A 17,052-nucleotide genomic window follows, 5' to 3' on the forward strand; every position below is an offset into this window, starting at 1 on the left:
TATTTTAAGGCTTTTTTTCCTTAGGTGTCACATTATTAGAAGTCTTTTTTGATTAATAATGTGGCCATAGAATAAAGGATGAAATTATACAAGACTCTGCACAAAAGAAATCCGGTCCATAATCTATGCCTATGCGTACAGGTGCAGTTGTTGGTTGTTGTGTGCTTTCAAGTTTCCAACTTAACGGCATCCCAAAGTGAACTTACCATGGGATTTTCTTGGCAAGATTTGTTCTGAGAGGATTTGCCATTGCTTTCCTTCGAGGCTAAAAAAGTGTGACTTGTGCAGAGTCATTCAATAAGTTTCCATAGCCAAGTGGGGATTTAAGGCGTATTTTTCAGAGTCCTAGTTCAACATTCAAACCACACCACTACAATGGCTCTTGCAGTACAATAATACTGGCCAACTATACTTTGAAGAGTATAATTTATGAAGAGAAAACATGATGGCCAATGAAGGACTGTGTATTTCTAATCCCACTTTTTAATATTTCAGTATATCCTTATGCATAAATTCATGCTAAATCATTGACCTTGCACAATGTAAGATACCCGTAGATCGCTTTCTAGTGTCAACAGTAAAGCTCAACATAAAGTGTGTTTTCATAACACCAAGGCTAGAATTCTGTATTTGACATATACATGTATAATTAAAGTTACGTCTGTGTATGTAACTTGCTTTGGTCATGGCAGATGGAGAAAATCTGACATTTAACTCCCATAATTCTTTACCATTTGGCATGTTTGGGATGGCTTGTGAGAAATTCAAATCATCTGGAGGGCAACCACTGCATTTAAACCTCTCATTAATATGCCTTCTATCTACAATACTTGTGCCCAGAGGCTACATTCTGAAGAGAGTAATTGGAGCTGGGAATGGGAAAGGAAAGGGCAGGCGGACAAATGTGATGCACTCCTTGAAGAATCCTAATAAATCTCCTACTTCTCTCCTATTTCTACTGGGGATAACTGGTGACTATGGAGAAGAGCAGGAGAGCTGCTTGGAATTAGGCCTATCCTTTTGAATCCCATCTCCTGGGAGACTGGTGTTTGCATCTGGAATGTTTCTGTGGCCGCCTTTCTTAGTCATCCTTGTTTATAATAACATAATCCTCTGGATTAGTTTCACTCACTGGTGCAAGGCAAGTATTAAAGTCTACAAAAGAGGAATGCAGAGGACATCCTTCCCTCTTGCACTGAAGACTTGCTGTAAGGCCACCATGTTCAAGGGCCTCAGGTGTAACAGTATAAGATGAAGTGGATTGCTCTCCTACATTCCTAAAGTACTCCCCAGCTCCAGATGCACCTGGATTGCCGACTACACATTTGTTGTAAGTTGAATCAACAACAGGACATTGACAGCCAGTGACATTACAGAAGAGGTCTGGTGAAGAATAGCTGTTCATGTCGAAGCCTTCTCTGTTTCTATCAGGCTGATCTGCAAGCTTCAGTCCAGAAAGATGAAATTCTTGGTTTGCACTTCTGCTAGTTCTTTGCTCTAATTGTGTTGTTTCCTCTATAGGATACATCAGCTTGATTTTTAACTTCTTTTTACAGAATAAGTCACAAGTGTCCTCTTCTCTGGATACGTTACAACCTGTATGCATATTGCTGTGTTGGACAATGTTGCCTTTCAGTTCTTTGGGTTGGTCTGTAGGATCTGCTTCATAAATGCTTAGGCAGTTTATAGCATTGCAAATTTTAGGTTCATCTGTCTCTTGGGTTCTCAAATCATACAGGCAGTGGCTTCCCAAAATGCCATTATTTAGTATTGCCAAGGCTTGTGGCCCACTAGCATCAGGAGACAGAAGAGTGGCCGACTGTGCCCCATTGGCTGTTGGGCCCAGTCTTGTCTCAACAAACCCCGTGGCCTGAGTCTCACTGGCTGATGCTTTTGGAGAGAGATCTGTGAGGTGGAGAGGCTTCTGTCCAATGACAATGTCACTGTATTTAATCAAGAAGTCCTCACTGTCAGAGCTTTTGGCACAAATGTTTGAGGCAACATCTACACTTCTTTGATCCATGTTTTGCTCAGGAAAATGTTTGGAAATAGCTGTTTGCAAATCTTCAGTAGGACATCTGTGAGAAACCTCACTTCTAAGCTCAGGATTCTCAGGTGTTTCGAGGGCCAGAGTGCTTTGGGTCAGGTATGTCTCCTGAGGACTATGGTCACCTTGTGCCTCATTTTGTCCTCTGGCAAACACATATTCTTTACTCTGGATAGGCTGGTGCTTTTTATCAAGGTCCTCTCCTGGACTCCAGTGCTCTTGATCTCGTTCCTGCCGCAGATCCCCCAAACTGCTGTCACTTGCATCCTCAGCAACTTCAAGGAGATTTTCACACTCAATTCTGGCCAGGAACAGTTCAAATGCAGCTTGTTCAGCTTCGTCCTGATTTATCTTCCTAATTAATGTGAACTCTGTGGCCGTGGTTGCAACGTAGCCAATTTTTTCGAGTAATCTTTGCACAATCTCTTCTGGGAGAACAGATCGCACATAGTAGACAAAGTTTCCTGTAAAGGTCTGGAGGATAGGAAAAAGGAACATTAGGAACTTATGACAGCACAACTTTTGGCTATTTGGCTAACAGCATAACAGCCTTTATTATTACTATTATTATCATCATCATTATTTTATTTATATCCCGCCCCATCTCCTAAAACAGACTCTGTTATGCTATATCCCTTTAATCCTCCAATGAGGTCAAGTCAGTACACACAGTTGTCCCCCAAACTTTTATATCCCTGTAAGGTGGACCAAGTTGTGAAAGTGTGGGACTGCCCTGCCTGTTCATGATGAAGTGAAGACTGGAAGCAGGAATTTCCCAGTCTTACGTGTGAACCACACACCCCATACTGACTTTCTACATAAATGACAACCAGTTGAAAAGGTATGATGTTACTCTCTAAAATGTAGCCAGCATGTCCAACCATGACATCCGTATAATTATCAGAGGAAGGTTGAAGGAAGACACAAGTGTCATTTGAAATCACTCTCTTCCAGAATTTCAAAAAGGGTGTATATTAAAAGTAGGAAGATTAAATACTAAAGCAATATTGTAATTTAAGTGAAATATTATTGGATAATAGTAGCACTTTTTTCTCCCCGTTGTTTTGGGAGAAATGGGGGTGTGACTATTATGAGATAGAAGCTATTATGCGGTAAAAAGGCCCATTTGGGGGGCTTCTTTCACGGCGTAATAGTCAATTTGAGAGTGCAGGCACACAGGTGGCTGTCCCTTTCTCAAAAGGGAAAGAGGGCAGGTGGTGGCAGAGTGAATTCACTCCGCCTGCCGGTCAAATGAACGAAGGGTGCAACTATTATGTGGGGAATAGCAAAACACTATTTTTTCCATTTCCCCAAATGGCGGTGTGATTATTACCTGCATTACTCCCATTCTGCCCTAACACCACCAGATGCCATCTAATCTTGGAAGCTAAGCAGGATCAGCTCCATTTAGTAGAGAAGACATTTAGTTAACTGGAACGCAAGCAACTGGAACTTTTAAGCAACTAGCAAAAATTGAAGAAATAATACACCTGCAAAGCTGTTTCTAGGATACAGCGAAACTGTGTCATTGTCTTAATTTGCTTTTAAGGACTGCATTTCAATATTAATATCAAGCCAATACATAGTTTATGGTATGCACGGTATGAGGTATAGTATTCGTTTGATATATTTTTAGTAGTACCTCTTAAGCAACCATAAACTACATATGTCCAGCATCTACCAGTTCGGGTGCTGATTTACTGAGTCTACTGTAATTGGACAAGAGATTGCCCATAGATGCCAGTCACCTTTCACTTTATGGAGACCCCACTACAAGCAGAAGTGTGTGTGGGGCATGGATTCTGATTGATTTCTTTTTCCTGTGTGGACATCAGCAGAAGCTTCAGATGGAAGTTTTGTGGGGCACCTGAAATGCCTTGGTGCTATTAGCTATTAGTTATGGAGTGTAACTTGTTAATGGCAAAAGTTACTGATTAGCTATTAGTTATTGAGTGTAACTTATTAATGGCAAAAGTTACTGATTAGCTATTAGTTATTGAGTGTGACTTGTTAATGGAAAAAGTTACTGATTAGCTATTAGTTATTGAGTGTAACTTGTTAATGGCAAAAGTTATTGATTAGCTATTAGTTATGGAGTGTAACTTGTTAATGGCAAAAGGTACTGATTAGCTATTAGTTATTGAGTGTAACTTGTTAACGGAAAAAGGTACTGATTAGCTATTAGTTATTGAGTGTGACTTGTTAATGGAAAAAGTTACTGATTAGCTATTAGTTATTGAGTGTAACTTGTTAATGGCAAAAGTTGTTATCTATTAGTTATTGAGTGTAACTTGTTAATGGCAAAAGTTGTTATCTATTAGTTATTGAGTGGTAATTTGTTAATGGCAAAAGTTATTGATTGGCTATTAGTTATTGAGTGTAACTTGTTAATGGCAAAAGTTGTTATCTATTAGTTATTGAGTGGTAATTTGGTAATGGCAAAAGTTATTGATTAGCTATTAGTTATTGAGTGGTAACTTGTTGATAGCAAAAGTTATTAACTATTAGTGATTGACTAGTAACTTGTTAATGACAAAGTTACTGACTAGAAAACGTTATTGATTAGCTTTTTGTGACTGACTGGGAAGTAACTCGTGGATGGCTCTTTGCGGCCGAGTGGCGACTCTGGGGCGGGCGTGTCCCTGGCTGTGGCCGGGCCGGGGCCTCGCCTGCCTTCCGTCCTTCCTTCCCTCCGCGGCCTCACCTTGAGGGAGCGGGCCTCCTTCCTCCAGGGCGCGAGGGCGAGGTGGACGCAGAGCAGCTCCAGGAAGCCCAGGGCGGGCGCCAGTCTCCCCCGCGGGAGGCCCTCGCCCAGCCCCGTCCTCTTGGCTGCCCCAGGCAGGAGGCGCCTGGCCCGGCCCTTGAGCGCCGCCTCCTCGCACAGCGGCAGCCGCCCTTCCAGCCACTGGGCCCGGTAGAAGGCCAGCAGGTCCCGGCGCAGGGCGGCCTCGGGGCCCGAGGGGCGACGCATCCCTTCGCCTCAGCCTCCGCTTCCAACCTGAGGTAAAGAAACTCTCCACAGAGGCGCCCGGGTTGGGCTCTAGGGGCGGGGAGAAAAACGCAGCCCCGCCGCCTCTGATTGGCCTGCGCTACCGAGGGGTCGGCGTTCCTGTGGCCGAGCGGCTTGCCAGTCAAGGTGGGGCGGGGCTTCGCTCCCCGCCAGAATCAGGAAGGGACTCCAGAGAAGTGAAAGTGAAAGGAAGGGCGGCCCTCAAGGCAACTCTCTGGGGCAGAGTTATGTTATATATCTATACTAGCTGTGCCCGGCCACGCGTTGCTGTGGCGTTGTCTGGTGGTGTTGGTGAGAAATTGTTGAGGTAGTGGTGGTATTGAATGTCTGTTGTCTTTATGTTTAGTATGCATTTGGTTTTGTGTACTGTGAAAGTGGTGAGGATAGAGGACACTGTTTATGTTGGATTAGTGAGACTCTACTGTATATTTGTAATCTTATATTATCTGCCTAGAACTGCCCCTTCTACACAGCTGTATAAAATGCACACTGAAGTGAATTATATGGCAGTGTGGACTCAAGATAATCCAGTTCAAAGCAGATAATATAAGATTCTAAATGGGTAATATAACTGTGTGAAATGGCCTTGAGTCTACACTGCCATATAATCCAGTTAAAATCAGATAATCTGTATTTTATAGGCAGTGTGGAAGAGGCCTGGGGCCTAACTGTGCCTGTCCCCTGGACTGAGTAGGTTGCTAGGAGACCAAGTGGGCGGAGCTTAGCCCTCTAACTGGCAGCAATTGGATAAAAACAATTATTCCTTTCCCTCTAATTAGGACTTTATTTTTCTTTTCTTTTTGTTATATCAACCTAGAGCCGTGGATGATGGGTTGTGTTGTCAAATTTCAAGGTTGGGGGGTCTGTAGTTTTGTTGTTTTGTCCGCTGCCCTGATGCCATCACTCTTTTATATATATAGATATATAAAAGAGTGATGGCATCACGGCAGTGGACAAAACAACAAAAGTAAACACTCCAGCTAACAGCGGCCGCTCCTGCCGCTTCCGGGGTTTGAACCTGGGACGTTTCGGTCTGCAAGTCCAGCAGATCAGCGCTTTAACGCACTTCGCCACCGGGGTGAATGGTGAATGGGATGGGCAATGGGCTTAATTTGGGGTTCAGCATCATCTTCAGTTGTGGGAACAGTGTCATGATCACAAATGAGAACACAAAGCAGTTACAAGGTCCTTATTCTAACATACATGACAAGTGTCTAACAGGATGCCAAATGACAATCATGATTCTTATGAGAGAAACAGCATAGAATCATACACTGCCATATACAATCGAGATTATGTTATTTATTTATTTATTTACAGCATTTATATTCCGCCCTTCTCACCCTGAAGGGGACTCAGGGCGGATCACATTACACATATAGGCAAATATTCAATGCCTTTTAACATAGAACAAAGACAAGACAAACATAGGCTCGGAGCGGGCCTCGAACTCATGACCTCCTGGTCAGTGATTCATTGCAGTGATTCATTGCAGCTGCTCTCCAGCCTGCGCCACAGCCCGAGCCAATTATGAACTGGATTATATAGCAGATAATTTGGATGGTCTGCTTTGATAATCTGGATTATATGGTAGTTTAGATCCAGCCACAGAGTTGCAAGGGACCACATGGGCCATCCAGTCCAACCCCCTGCCATACAGGAAAAGCACAAAGTTCCCCTGACAGATGGGCATCCAGCCTGCTTAAAAGCCTCTAAGGAGAGAACTTTCACTAGACTCTGAAGCAGAGTTCCACTCTTGAACAGTTTTCACAATCAGGAGGTTCCTCCTAAAGTTCAGGCGGAATTGCTCCACTGGGTCCTAGTTTACAGGGCAGCAGAAAACAAGCCTGTTCCATATGACATCCTTTCAGATATTTATACATGGCCGTCATGTCACCTCTTACCCGTCTCTTCTGCAGGCTAAACATACCCAGCTCTTTAAGCAGTTCAACAGAAGACATGGTTTCCAAACCTTTGATCATTTGTTCCAGTTTGTCATTATAGAATACATAACAGAGGCAGCAGGAGCAAACAAAATGCAACAAAACACAAAAGAGGGGATGGAAGAACAAAATTGTCTTTTAATTTTTACAAAACGGGGTCCGTGAGAGAGGTAAGCAAACAGTCCACAGAAGGCTATTCCAGAGCATTGAGGCTATAGTTGAGAAAGTCTCACTTTCAACAAAAAAATGAACCTACCATTCCTTGAGGAACATGTAGCAAAATAGTGAGAAAACCCCAAGATTCCCTGGAACATTTATCTCTTTGTAGGCACTGGCTAGAGCACAGTTATAGATATTTTGGGATGTCATTTAAAGCAGAATTTCTTGGTTGCTATGGAGGATCAAGGAATAGGGTTTTTGTAGGCCAGGGACTGGTGCCGTCTTTGTGCTCATTGGTTAATCTGTTTATTTTCTTTCCTAGAGACTGGCACCCAATAACACCATCCCTGGAGCCACCACTTTGAATAGAACTGCTTTGGGGCATTTCTATTGTATGTAGCAATAGTGTTGTCTCTCAAATGAACCATGAGCATACATTGAGAAAACACATTGAAATAAATGGGATTGATATTACTGTAATTCACCGCATAATAGTCATCATTGCATAATTGTCACGCACCCTTTTTTGGCTTCAAAATTTGGCTTCCAGCCTTTCTTCACATAATTGTTGCATGCCGTTTCGGGATCAGATTCTCCCTTCCTTCCTTCTACAAAAGCAAGGAAGTTTCCAAAATATGAAATGGAGCCCTTTGGATCTACCCTCCTCTTTCCTCCTCCCTCTGAAGCAAGGCCGTTTAAAAAATCCCAAACAAACAGAAAAGGAGCCATATGTTTGGGGCTAGAATCATCCCTTCTCCTCCTCCTGTCTTGGAGGTTAGATAGGTTTGTTATTTTTAAAAAAATCAGAAATCAGAGAATCTATGTCAAGATATTTCTCACTACAAAATAGTCATCACGTAAAATCAGAGAATCTAAGTCAGATATTTCTCATCATGGAATGGTGAGAAAAGGGATAAAAGTGTTATTTATGAAATACTAGCTGTGCCCTGCCACACGTTGCTGTGGCCAATTGGAATTGCAGTGAGTAGACTCGCTGCTTGTAAGCCTGGGCACTTTGTATATATGGGCCTCCTTGGTTGGACTGGTTGAATGGGAGGGAGTGCCCTGATGGCTTCCAAAAGTGAGGGTTTTTGATTAAGGGGAAATCTTGGTCGGGTAGGTTGAAGAGGAGTGAATAGTCTTGCTGGTTGGAAGCCTGGCCGCTTTCTGCTTTGTGGAATTGTTGGTTGGGAGGTGGAATAGTAATGAATAGTCTGAGTGTAGCAAGTATGAATGTTGCAATTAGTTACCTTGATTAGCATTGAATGGCCTTGCAGGTTCGAGGCCTGGGTGTTTCCTGGTTGAGGGAATCCTTTTTTGGGAGGTGTTATCTGGGTGTGATTGTTTCCTGTCTGGAATTGCCCTGTCTTCTGAGTGTTGTTTTGTATTTAGTGTCCTGATTTTGGAGATCCTATTGTTCTGTTTTCTTATTTGACCAGAGTTAATTATTACATATGAGATAGAGTAATGTTATGTATTAATAAATATTAGATAAGTGAAGCTTGGATAAGTGAAACTGTATTGTATTGTCTGTTTGGAGGGCAAGTGCCAATGTTGGCATTGGTGAGCTTGATTAGCACTGAATGGCCTCGCAGCTTCAGTGCCTGGCTGCTTCTTGCCTGTGAAGCTGTTTATTGTTATTGTTGTTTTGGTTTTTATTATGATTGAGGGGTAAATTGAGGGAAAGAGAAGGAGAAAGTGAAAGTAATTGAGGGAGAATTCCAGTTTTTGGGGTTTTTTTAGGCCCCATGGTAATTGGGGATGTCTAGTTTTGTTGTATGAACCTAGAGACGTGGATGATGGGTTCTGTTGTCAAATTTTGAGGTTGGGGGGCCTTTAGTTTTGTTGTTTTGCCCGGTGGAGCGATGCCATTCTCTTTTTATATATATATGGTAATTACACTTTGATTATATCATGTTGATATTGGTGGTCTGCTGTGACAAGCTGCGAGGCACAGATTTCCTTTGTAATTTTGTCTCCTTGTGAAAGTTTACAATGTAGTCCAGATTCCATATCATCGATCAGTAATCCTATGATTTCTTACTGTTTCTTCCATGGAAAAAAAGGAAAATAATATATTATTGTTGTTGTTGTTATTGTTATTATTATATTTTTAATTTTGTTTTAAAATAATGAGGAAAAGAGTATGGCGCCTTTGAACTGATCATTCTGGGAACCTTTATCTGGCAGTGACCAATCCATTCATTCTATCCTCAGCTCCTTCCAAGGAATTGAAAACTCTTTCTCATAAAGACAATGTTCTGAAGCAGCTATTTGCATCAGGAAGAAATCATAATGTTCACCAGGATTTCCCCAAAGAACATCCGAACTCCACCAAAGGAATTTTCTTCAGACCACAATGGGGAGAGCACTAGAGCAGTGGTTCTCAACCTGTGAGTCCCCAGATGTTTTGGTCTTCAACCCCCAAAAATCCAAACAACTGGTAAACTGGCTGGGATTTCTGGTAGCTGTAGACCAAAACACCCGAGGACCCACAGGTTGAGAACCACTGCACTAGAGGGTTAATTTTCTCTTCTATACATACTGCTCTCTTGATAACTACAGTAGAGTCTCACTTATCCAACACTCGCTTATCCAACATTTTGGATTATCCAACACATTTTTGTAGTCAATGTTTTCAATACATCATGATATTTTGGTGCTAAATTCGTAAATACAGTAATTACTACATAGCATTACTGCATATTAAACTACTTTTTCTGTCAAATTTGTTGTATAACATTATGTTTTGGTGCTTAACTTGTAAAATCATAACCTAATTTGATGTTTAATAGGTTTTTCCTTAATCTCTCCTTATTACCCAACATATTCGCTTATCCAACGTTCTGCCGGCCTGTTTACGTTGGATAAGTGAGACTCTACTGTATTACCTGCTCCATCTGATACAATTGGTATTTTATAAATAGCCTGCCTATAAATGAAATGCAAAGATGCATATTGCACCATGTTTGGTTTGGTCCTGAGTGAGTATTAAGTCAAGTGTGGTTGCTCAAAGGAAGCTACAATAGCAGAGGCAATGTATCTTTGGATAGTAAATGTCAAATAATAATCTTTGTTTTAAATGAGCTCAAAAACAGAACCTAGGAAGCCTTGGAACCAAGAAGGGATCAGAATTGAAATGTTTGCCATTCCACGTTGCCCTGTATCCTATCCACTTAATCATACTGCTGGTTGTCTAAAGTTTAAAACAACTACTACAGTAAGAGAAAGGAAGGGAAATGTTTCTGCCCATTACAATTCTTGGTTACATAAAACAACTGCATTGTAATAAGTTCAGAGGTTGGGAAAGCTGCCTTTTGAACCATAGTGGGCAAAATCTCCCAGGCAGACTGACCTTTAGGAATGTTGAGTGAGGGAGATGTATTCCAAAAGATAATCTGATCCAAGTTATGACTAAATACTGGGGAGCAAGAGACATTTTTAATAACAAATGCAGAGAGGCTGAACTTCTACACCTAACCTTATGCTCATGGGGTTACACAGTGGCTGTGAAATGCCATCTTGCAAGTGAGCTGCAACATTGTGCAACAGAATGCACAGGCACATTTGTATGTGCAACTGTGGAAAATACGTGTCCATGCAGAATGGTGAAAAATGGACATACAGTAGAGTCTCACTTATCCAAGACTCGCTTATCCAACGTTCTGGATTATCCAACGCATTTTTGTAGTCAATGTTTCCAATACATCGTGATATTTTGGTGCTAAATTCGTAAATACAGTAATTACTACATAGCGTTACTGCGTATTGAACTACTTTTTCTGTCAAATTTATTGTATAACATGACTAGCTGTGCCCGGCCACGCGTTGCTGTGGCAAAGTGGTGGTGGTCTTGGTTAAAAATTGTTGTGTAATTTTTATTTGACGTTATTTGCAATTTTTATTCATTTTATTGTAAGTTATATTTTTATTTATTTATTTATTTTTTAGTTATTTTCTGTTATTATAGTATTTTATTGTATTAATTTTTAGTGTTTTTTATTATTTTTTATTGGGTTGCTAGGAGACCAAGTTGGAGGATCTTAGCCTTCTAATTGGCAGCAATTGGATAAAAGCAATTATTCCTCTCTCTCTAATTAGGACTTTATTTTTCTTTTCTTTTTGTTGTATCAACCTAGAGGCGTGGATGATGGGTTGTGTTGTCAAATTTCGAGGTTGGGGGGCCTGTAGTTTTGTGGGTCGCCGTGATGCCATCACTCTTTTATATATATACATCTTTTGGTGCTTAATTTGTAAAATCATAACCTAATTTGATGTTTAATAGGCTTTCCCTTAATCCCTCCTTATTATTCAAGATATTCGCTTATCCAAGCTTCTGCTGGCCCGTTTAGCTTGGATAAGTGAGACTCTACTGTACTACACAACTCTGAATGTGTAGTCCAACTCTGAAAGTCCAACCACTTCCATAGGGGCGTTTCCTCAGGCATAAGACACCAGCAGAGTTCTAACTAGAATGCTTAGATTTGGATTTTTGTTCAAGACCCAGGCCAGTTAAGCACATGTACAAGAAGCCTCTTTCATCCTAAATCCTGAGCAGGTAAAATGGGACTAATTCCAATGTAGCTTTTGAATAGGAACACAAGCTAAAAATCTACATCTAAATGCATCCATGCTTCTTTCCAAGGCTATTACTACGACTGTACCATCAGTCCCTAACAAGATGTCTGTGAACACTTTATCTCATTTCCTTTATTCTAAGGCATGCAAGACACCCTAACGAACCTAATAGCTAGGTTTGGCCATACAACATGTGTCTATTCTATGAGCAGGTTTGCTTTCAAATGCTACTGAGAGGTCTAGATACCCTAAAGTTGGGATAAAGTTGGGTGCTAGGGAATCAAAAACAGAAAGGTAAAAATGTGTAGGCAAACAATCACCAATGCATAACCTCACCCCATTCTAGCCCTGTTCGAAGTAGAAAAAGAAGAAAAGCATTGTTAAGTAGAAGGGTGACTAAATTGTTATTGTTCTACATTATCACCCTTTCTTCAGCTTGACAGATTCCTTGAGCAGCATACAGAGGTAAATGTTTCCCTTTAAGATATCCTGTTGGAAGAAGTCTGATAGTAATCTGTTGAGTTCTTTAGAAGGTCCAGCTGTGCTAAGGGAAGGGTGGTGGTCTGTTCATGAACCACAGTCTCATACGGAGGAGCAGCCTCCATTGGGAATGACGACGACAACAAGGAAATGGAAGGGATGGGCTGCGGCAAGTCTTGAAGGCTGAGCAAATGCCCAGCATCCCATTCTGTAGCAGTCCCAGGACCCATCTCTCCTCCTCCTCCTCCTCCTCTCCAGGCGATGCTGGGGGTCATGCCATTCTGTTGGCAAGGGTCTATCAGGGAATAAGGTGGAGGATCGTCTGTAGGAATGTAAATCTGTGTTGCCTCTGGTCCTACACACTCATCATAGCTGAAACAAAGAAAACACATACAGTTTTTAGCTTTGTCCCTCCAATTCCTCAGAAAATCTAATCTAATCTAAATCTATATATATATAATAAAAGTCATGTTTGTATGTGGCGGGCGGTGTATGTATGTATGTATGTATGTATGTATGTGTGTATGTATGTGGCAGCTTTCTGATTGGCCGCCACTATCACAGGCCACTGTGACCACCAGGAATGACGGATCTGAACCAAACTTCACACACTTAATCCCCATGACGCACTTTATGCCCTGGTGCCATTTGCGGGACAATGGACCATGGGTGATGGGATTTGTAGTACTTTCAATTGCTACGGCTACCACAGGCGACTGCGATGCCCACCAGTGACGGAACTGGACCTAACTTGCCACACAGAACCGCCATGAACCCCTTTCCATCCTGGGGAAGATTGGAGGAGGATGGACCAAGTAGCTTCACTCATTTCTTGCTCTGGGAGCTGTAGTTCACCCTTATACAGACAACACTGAATCCAGCCGACTTCGGATCTGGACCAAACTTGGCACACGGCCCCATCATGCCCAACTGAGCATACAGGCAGGGTTTCAGGGTGATTGTCCTTTGGCTCTGGGACTTGTAGTTCACCCTTATACAGACAGCACTGAACTCAGCCGACTTCGGATCTGAACTAAAATTGCCACACAGGTTTCTCAAAAGACCCGGGCACCGCCGGGTCCCCAAGCTAGTCCATAATAAAAGTGAAAACCCGTATGTGTGTATGTGGCACACATGTCCGCTCACACAGACAGCCTCCAGCCTCCACAAACAGGCTACACTTCCCACTCCTGAGAAGGTAGCAAGTCACTACTTTGCACTGACATTGCGGTTACAGCGAGCACCTTGAACATGTAGCCCAACCCCTGCCAATGTCCTCCCCAAACACTACAAACCACCACCCAAGGAATGCTTTCATTTGGAGACCATTTCATCCTACATTTTGCTTTTTCTTCCACCACAGGCAGGCATCCCAGGGTTCTCCATTGCTGTGGAATTTGCATGACCCCGCCTACTGCCCTTCCCTTTCCAATCTGTCTATATAACAAACAGCAAAACTGAACGGCAACTAAACTGACTGGAGGAGTTTGGGAGATTGAAGTTGTAGTTTACCCTGCAGCAAGTCAGAGCATTGTGACTCCTACTGGGGAATTTATAGGAGTTGTAGTTCACCTACACCCAGAACGTTATGAACCTAAACAATGATAGCTCTGGGCCAAATTTCCCATGCATACCTGATATGCCCAGATTTGAAGACTGGTGGGTTTGGAGGGGAATTGGCCTGGACATTTGGGAGTAGTAGGTACTAGGATTTATAGTTCACCTGCAATGAACGAGCACTTCGAACTCCACCAATGATGGACCAGGACCAAACTTGCCACACAGAGCCCCCATAACCAATACAACGTATTGGAAAGTTGGGCGCAAAGGGAGTTATAGTTCAGCTGCATTTGGCTCTGGGAGTTGTAGTTCACCCTTATCCAGACAGCACTGAACCCAGCCAATGATGGATCTGGACCAAACTTGCCACACTGCCCCATCGTACCCAACTATGCACACAGGCAGGGTATCAGGGTGATTGATCTTTGCTCTGTGAGTTGTAGTTCACCCGTATACAGACAGCACTGAACCCAGACAACTTCGGATCTGGACTAAACTTGACACACAAGTTTCTCAAATGACCCGGGCACCACCGGGTCCCCAAGCTAGTAATAAAATAAATGTGTTAGCTGGTGCAAAAGATATAATAAATAGACTGTCAATTTGCACGATCCACTGCACATATGATTAACTGTGGGATCTCAAATTGCAGCAACCTTGAGAGAAGCCATGTATCACAGCTGGCCTTACAGGTTGTGCAGGAGTGGCATCCAATAAATTATTCTCCAGGTTGGTAAATCAAATCAGCAAACAGTTCTCTTGCCTAAAAGCCACCAAGCCCTGATGCTCAGCCTGACCACATTGGAAAAGTGCCTGGTAAGATGGGAGCAAATTCTTCTGCCTCACTTTGAGATGGCCCCTGTTAGAGAGCACCACTGAAGGGCCTGGTCAAGGATGAGCATATACTTAAATTAACCTTGTATCAAACCGAGACAATACCCTTTTTGAAGGGCTTCTATTCAGACACACTCACTTGGATGGTCTGCCTCCTTCAAGCTTGGTGTTTAAACCATAATATGGTTATAGCTACATATAGCTGCATATAGTTCCCTGAGCGAGGCGTACAGAAGCGAGGCGAAGAGCAGAGACAAACGGGGGTATTTGTGGGGGTGTTTGGAGTGGGAGGCCAGACTTCTGTTCCATTCTCAACTTAATCTGATAAAAATGGAAGGTGATGGAGCTCATGATGGGAACAAGAGGGAGGATGGGGCTAGGTCAATGATGGGCAACCTTTTGCGCTTGGTGTGTCAAAATTCACCAAAAAACCTAGCATGACTTGGATGGTGTGTCACTTTGAGAAAAAAAAACCCATAATTTCGCAATATGTATAGTTTAAATCACAAAAATATATAATTGTAATATATAACTGTATTCAATAAATCAAAAACTATTTACTACCATTATTTCCATGTACAACAATCTATGGTACCTCTTGCAGTTTCCATGCTGATTTCTCTCTATTCTAGTTTCAATATAGTCATGAGCAATGAATAATATAATAATAATATAATAGTAATAATATGACAATATACTACAATAATAATAGAATAATAATAGAATGAATATATATATATATATATATATATATATAGGACCAAATTACTGTTAATGTGGGATTTGTGTATAGATAGTGTTTAAATGAAATTTGAGTCTTGCCTATATTGCATACTGATTGCATCATCCAGAGTGTACTATAGTCTGGAAAGAGTTAATTGCAAAGAAGCTGTAATGACCTTGATGTGTGGCTGGAACTGGGGAGTGTCCAGACACAAGTGTGTGTATGCATTGCTGATTTCTCTCTATTCTAGTTTCAATGTAGTCATGAGCAATGAATAATATAATAATAATATAACAGTAATAATATGATAATATACTACAATAATAGAATAATAATAGAAATTATATATATATATATATATATAAATGTAATGTGCATAATTCCCATGGAGTAAACAACAAAACCACTGGATCAAATCACACCAAATTTGGCCACAAAAGACATAGTCATCCAATCAATCTGCATGCAGCAGTGTGTCAGCAAAAATGGCTAGGCGTGTCAGTGCTAAGAGCCGGTGTTGTCCATGAACACCTCCAAGGTCATGTGGACGGCATGACTGCATGGAGCGCCGTTACCTTCCTGCGGAAGTAGTACCTATTGATCTACTCACATTTGCATGTTTTCGAACTGCTAGGTTGGCAGGAGCTGGAGCTAACAGCAGGTGCTAACTAGGCTCCCCGGATTCGAACCTGTGACCTTTTGGTCCGCAGGTTCAGCACCTCAGTGCTTTAATACGCTGCGCCACCAGGGGCCCTTACATACATACATTTGATGCCTGAGACCTGAGCATCACTCTGTGCTGCATCTGAAAGTGTGGGATTTTATCCACAAAAGCTTATTGCTAAAATAAAAGTCAGTTAGTCTTAAAGGAGATGCTACATTTCGTTTCCCTCCCCTCTCCCTTCTTCCTTTCTAAGCTGCAAGAAACGAACACAGATACTTCTTTGAAATTTAGTTCAACCTCAGATGCAGGGCAACCCAATACCTGCTTCACTTAAACACATTTTATTTTGTGCCTGTCATTTTGTGAATGCCTCTCATGTCAGCTCAATTTGATGCACTCACACAGATCTTGGGTCCATAAGAAAGTCATTAATTCCCCCAAAGCGACATTTACGGATAGTATTACCATCTAGTTAGGGCTGTCAAGATAATTTGGTCGCCATCTGAGGGCCTAGCAAGGATGGCAGACCCAGGATTTTGAAAAAAAGGAAAGACAATCTAAGCGAGAGGGCTTTGCAATTTTCTTAAATCTAGTGTGAGAACCGATTAGAGATGCATCTAGAGAGATAATCAAATTGAGCCCTAAATGAGATTTCGTGCCGCTCACACATTGAAGCAATTAAGTGATTGACACCCCTAAGGCAACATTTATAAATTAATTTCCCAATTAGGATTTTATATAAATAGTACTTCTGCTCTGGACATCCTTCAGAATGAAAAGAAAAACGGGATTCTGTGCCATGAGTCTCCGCCTGCGGAGTACTGAACGTTGAGCAAGGCCTTGCAAAAGTTAACCCCTTGATGCCAAACTATAAGGCCCAACAGCCAGATGCAGGCCCACACTTCCCACTGAAATCCTGATAAGTTTACAGTATGTTGGTTAAAATTATTTTTATTTTTAAATATTGTATTGTTCTTTCATTTACTAATATTGTAAATGAAATATTGTAAATGAATGATATGGTAATAATATAATATATTGTGTATACATATA

At 41.7% G+C, this 17,052-nt stretch overlaps 2 protein-coding genes across 5 annotated transcripts in view; both read right to left on the reverse strand.

Moving 5' to 3' along the window:
* Positions 1 to 463: 463 nt before the first annotated feature.
* On the reverse strand, positions 464 to 5,125 carry LOC103280042 (spermatogenesis-associated protein 2). Its single transcript, XM_008117698.2, has 2 exons — positions 4,752 to 5,125; positions 464 to 2,521 (listed from the first exon to the last, which is right to left on the reverse strand). Exons 1-2 carry the CDS (start codon positions 5,016 to 5,018, stop codon positions 1,082 to 1,084), a joined length of 1,707 nt encoding a protein of 568 aa, XP_008115905.2. The 5' UTR covers positions 5,019 to 5,125; the 3' UTR covers positions 464 to 1,081.
* A 1,993-nt stretch (positions 5,126 to 7,118) lies between these two features.
* bean1 (brain expressed associated with NEDD4 1) overlaps positions 7,119 to 17,052 on the reverse strand; it is a 44,874-nt gene continuing 34,940 nt past the window's right edge. For all 4 annotated transcript variants that reach the window (XM_062961898.1, XM_062961897.1, XM_062961900.1 and 1 more), the window contains one exon: positions 7,119 to 12,589. In XM_062961898.1, the coding sequence (XP_062817968.1) occupies positions 12,217 to 12,589 (373 nt within the window). In that variant the 3' untranslated portion in view covers positions 7,119 to 12,216. The remainder of the gene's footprint in view (positions 12,590 to 17,052) is intronic.

The sequence above is a fragment of the Anolis carolinensis genome, unplaced genomic scaffold (assembly GCF_035594765.1).
Source record: "Anolis carolinensis isolate JA03-04 unplaced genomic scaffold, rAnoCar3.1.pri scaffold_9, whole genome shotgun sequence".
Lineage (NCBI taxonomy): Eukaryota > Metazoa > Chordata > Lepidosauria > Squamata > Dactyloidae > Anolis > Anolis carolinensis.

Excerpts from the sequence above, each read along its gene's own strand:
- LOC103280042 (XM_008117698.2), bottom strand. The coding sequence starts at position 5,018 with ATGCGTCGCCCCTCGGGCCCCGAGGCCGCCCTGCGCCGGGACCTGCTG. Across the intron at positions 2,522-4,751 it reads AGGAGGCCCGCTCCCTCAAG|ACCTTTACAGGAAACTTTGT; the intron begins GTGAGGCCGCGG and ends CCTATCCTCCAG.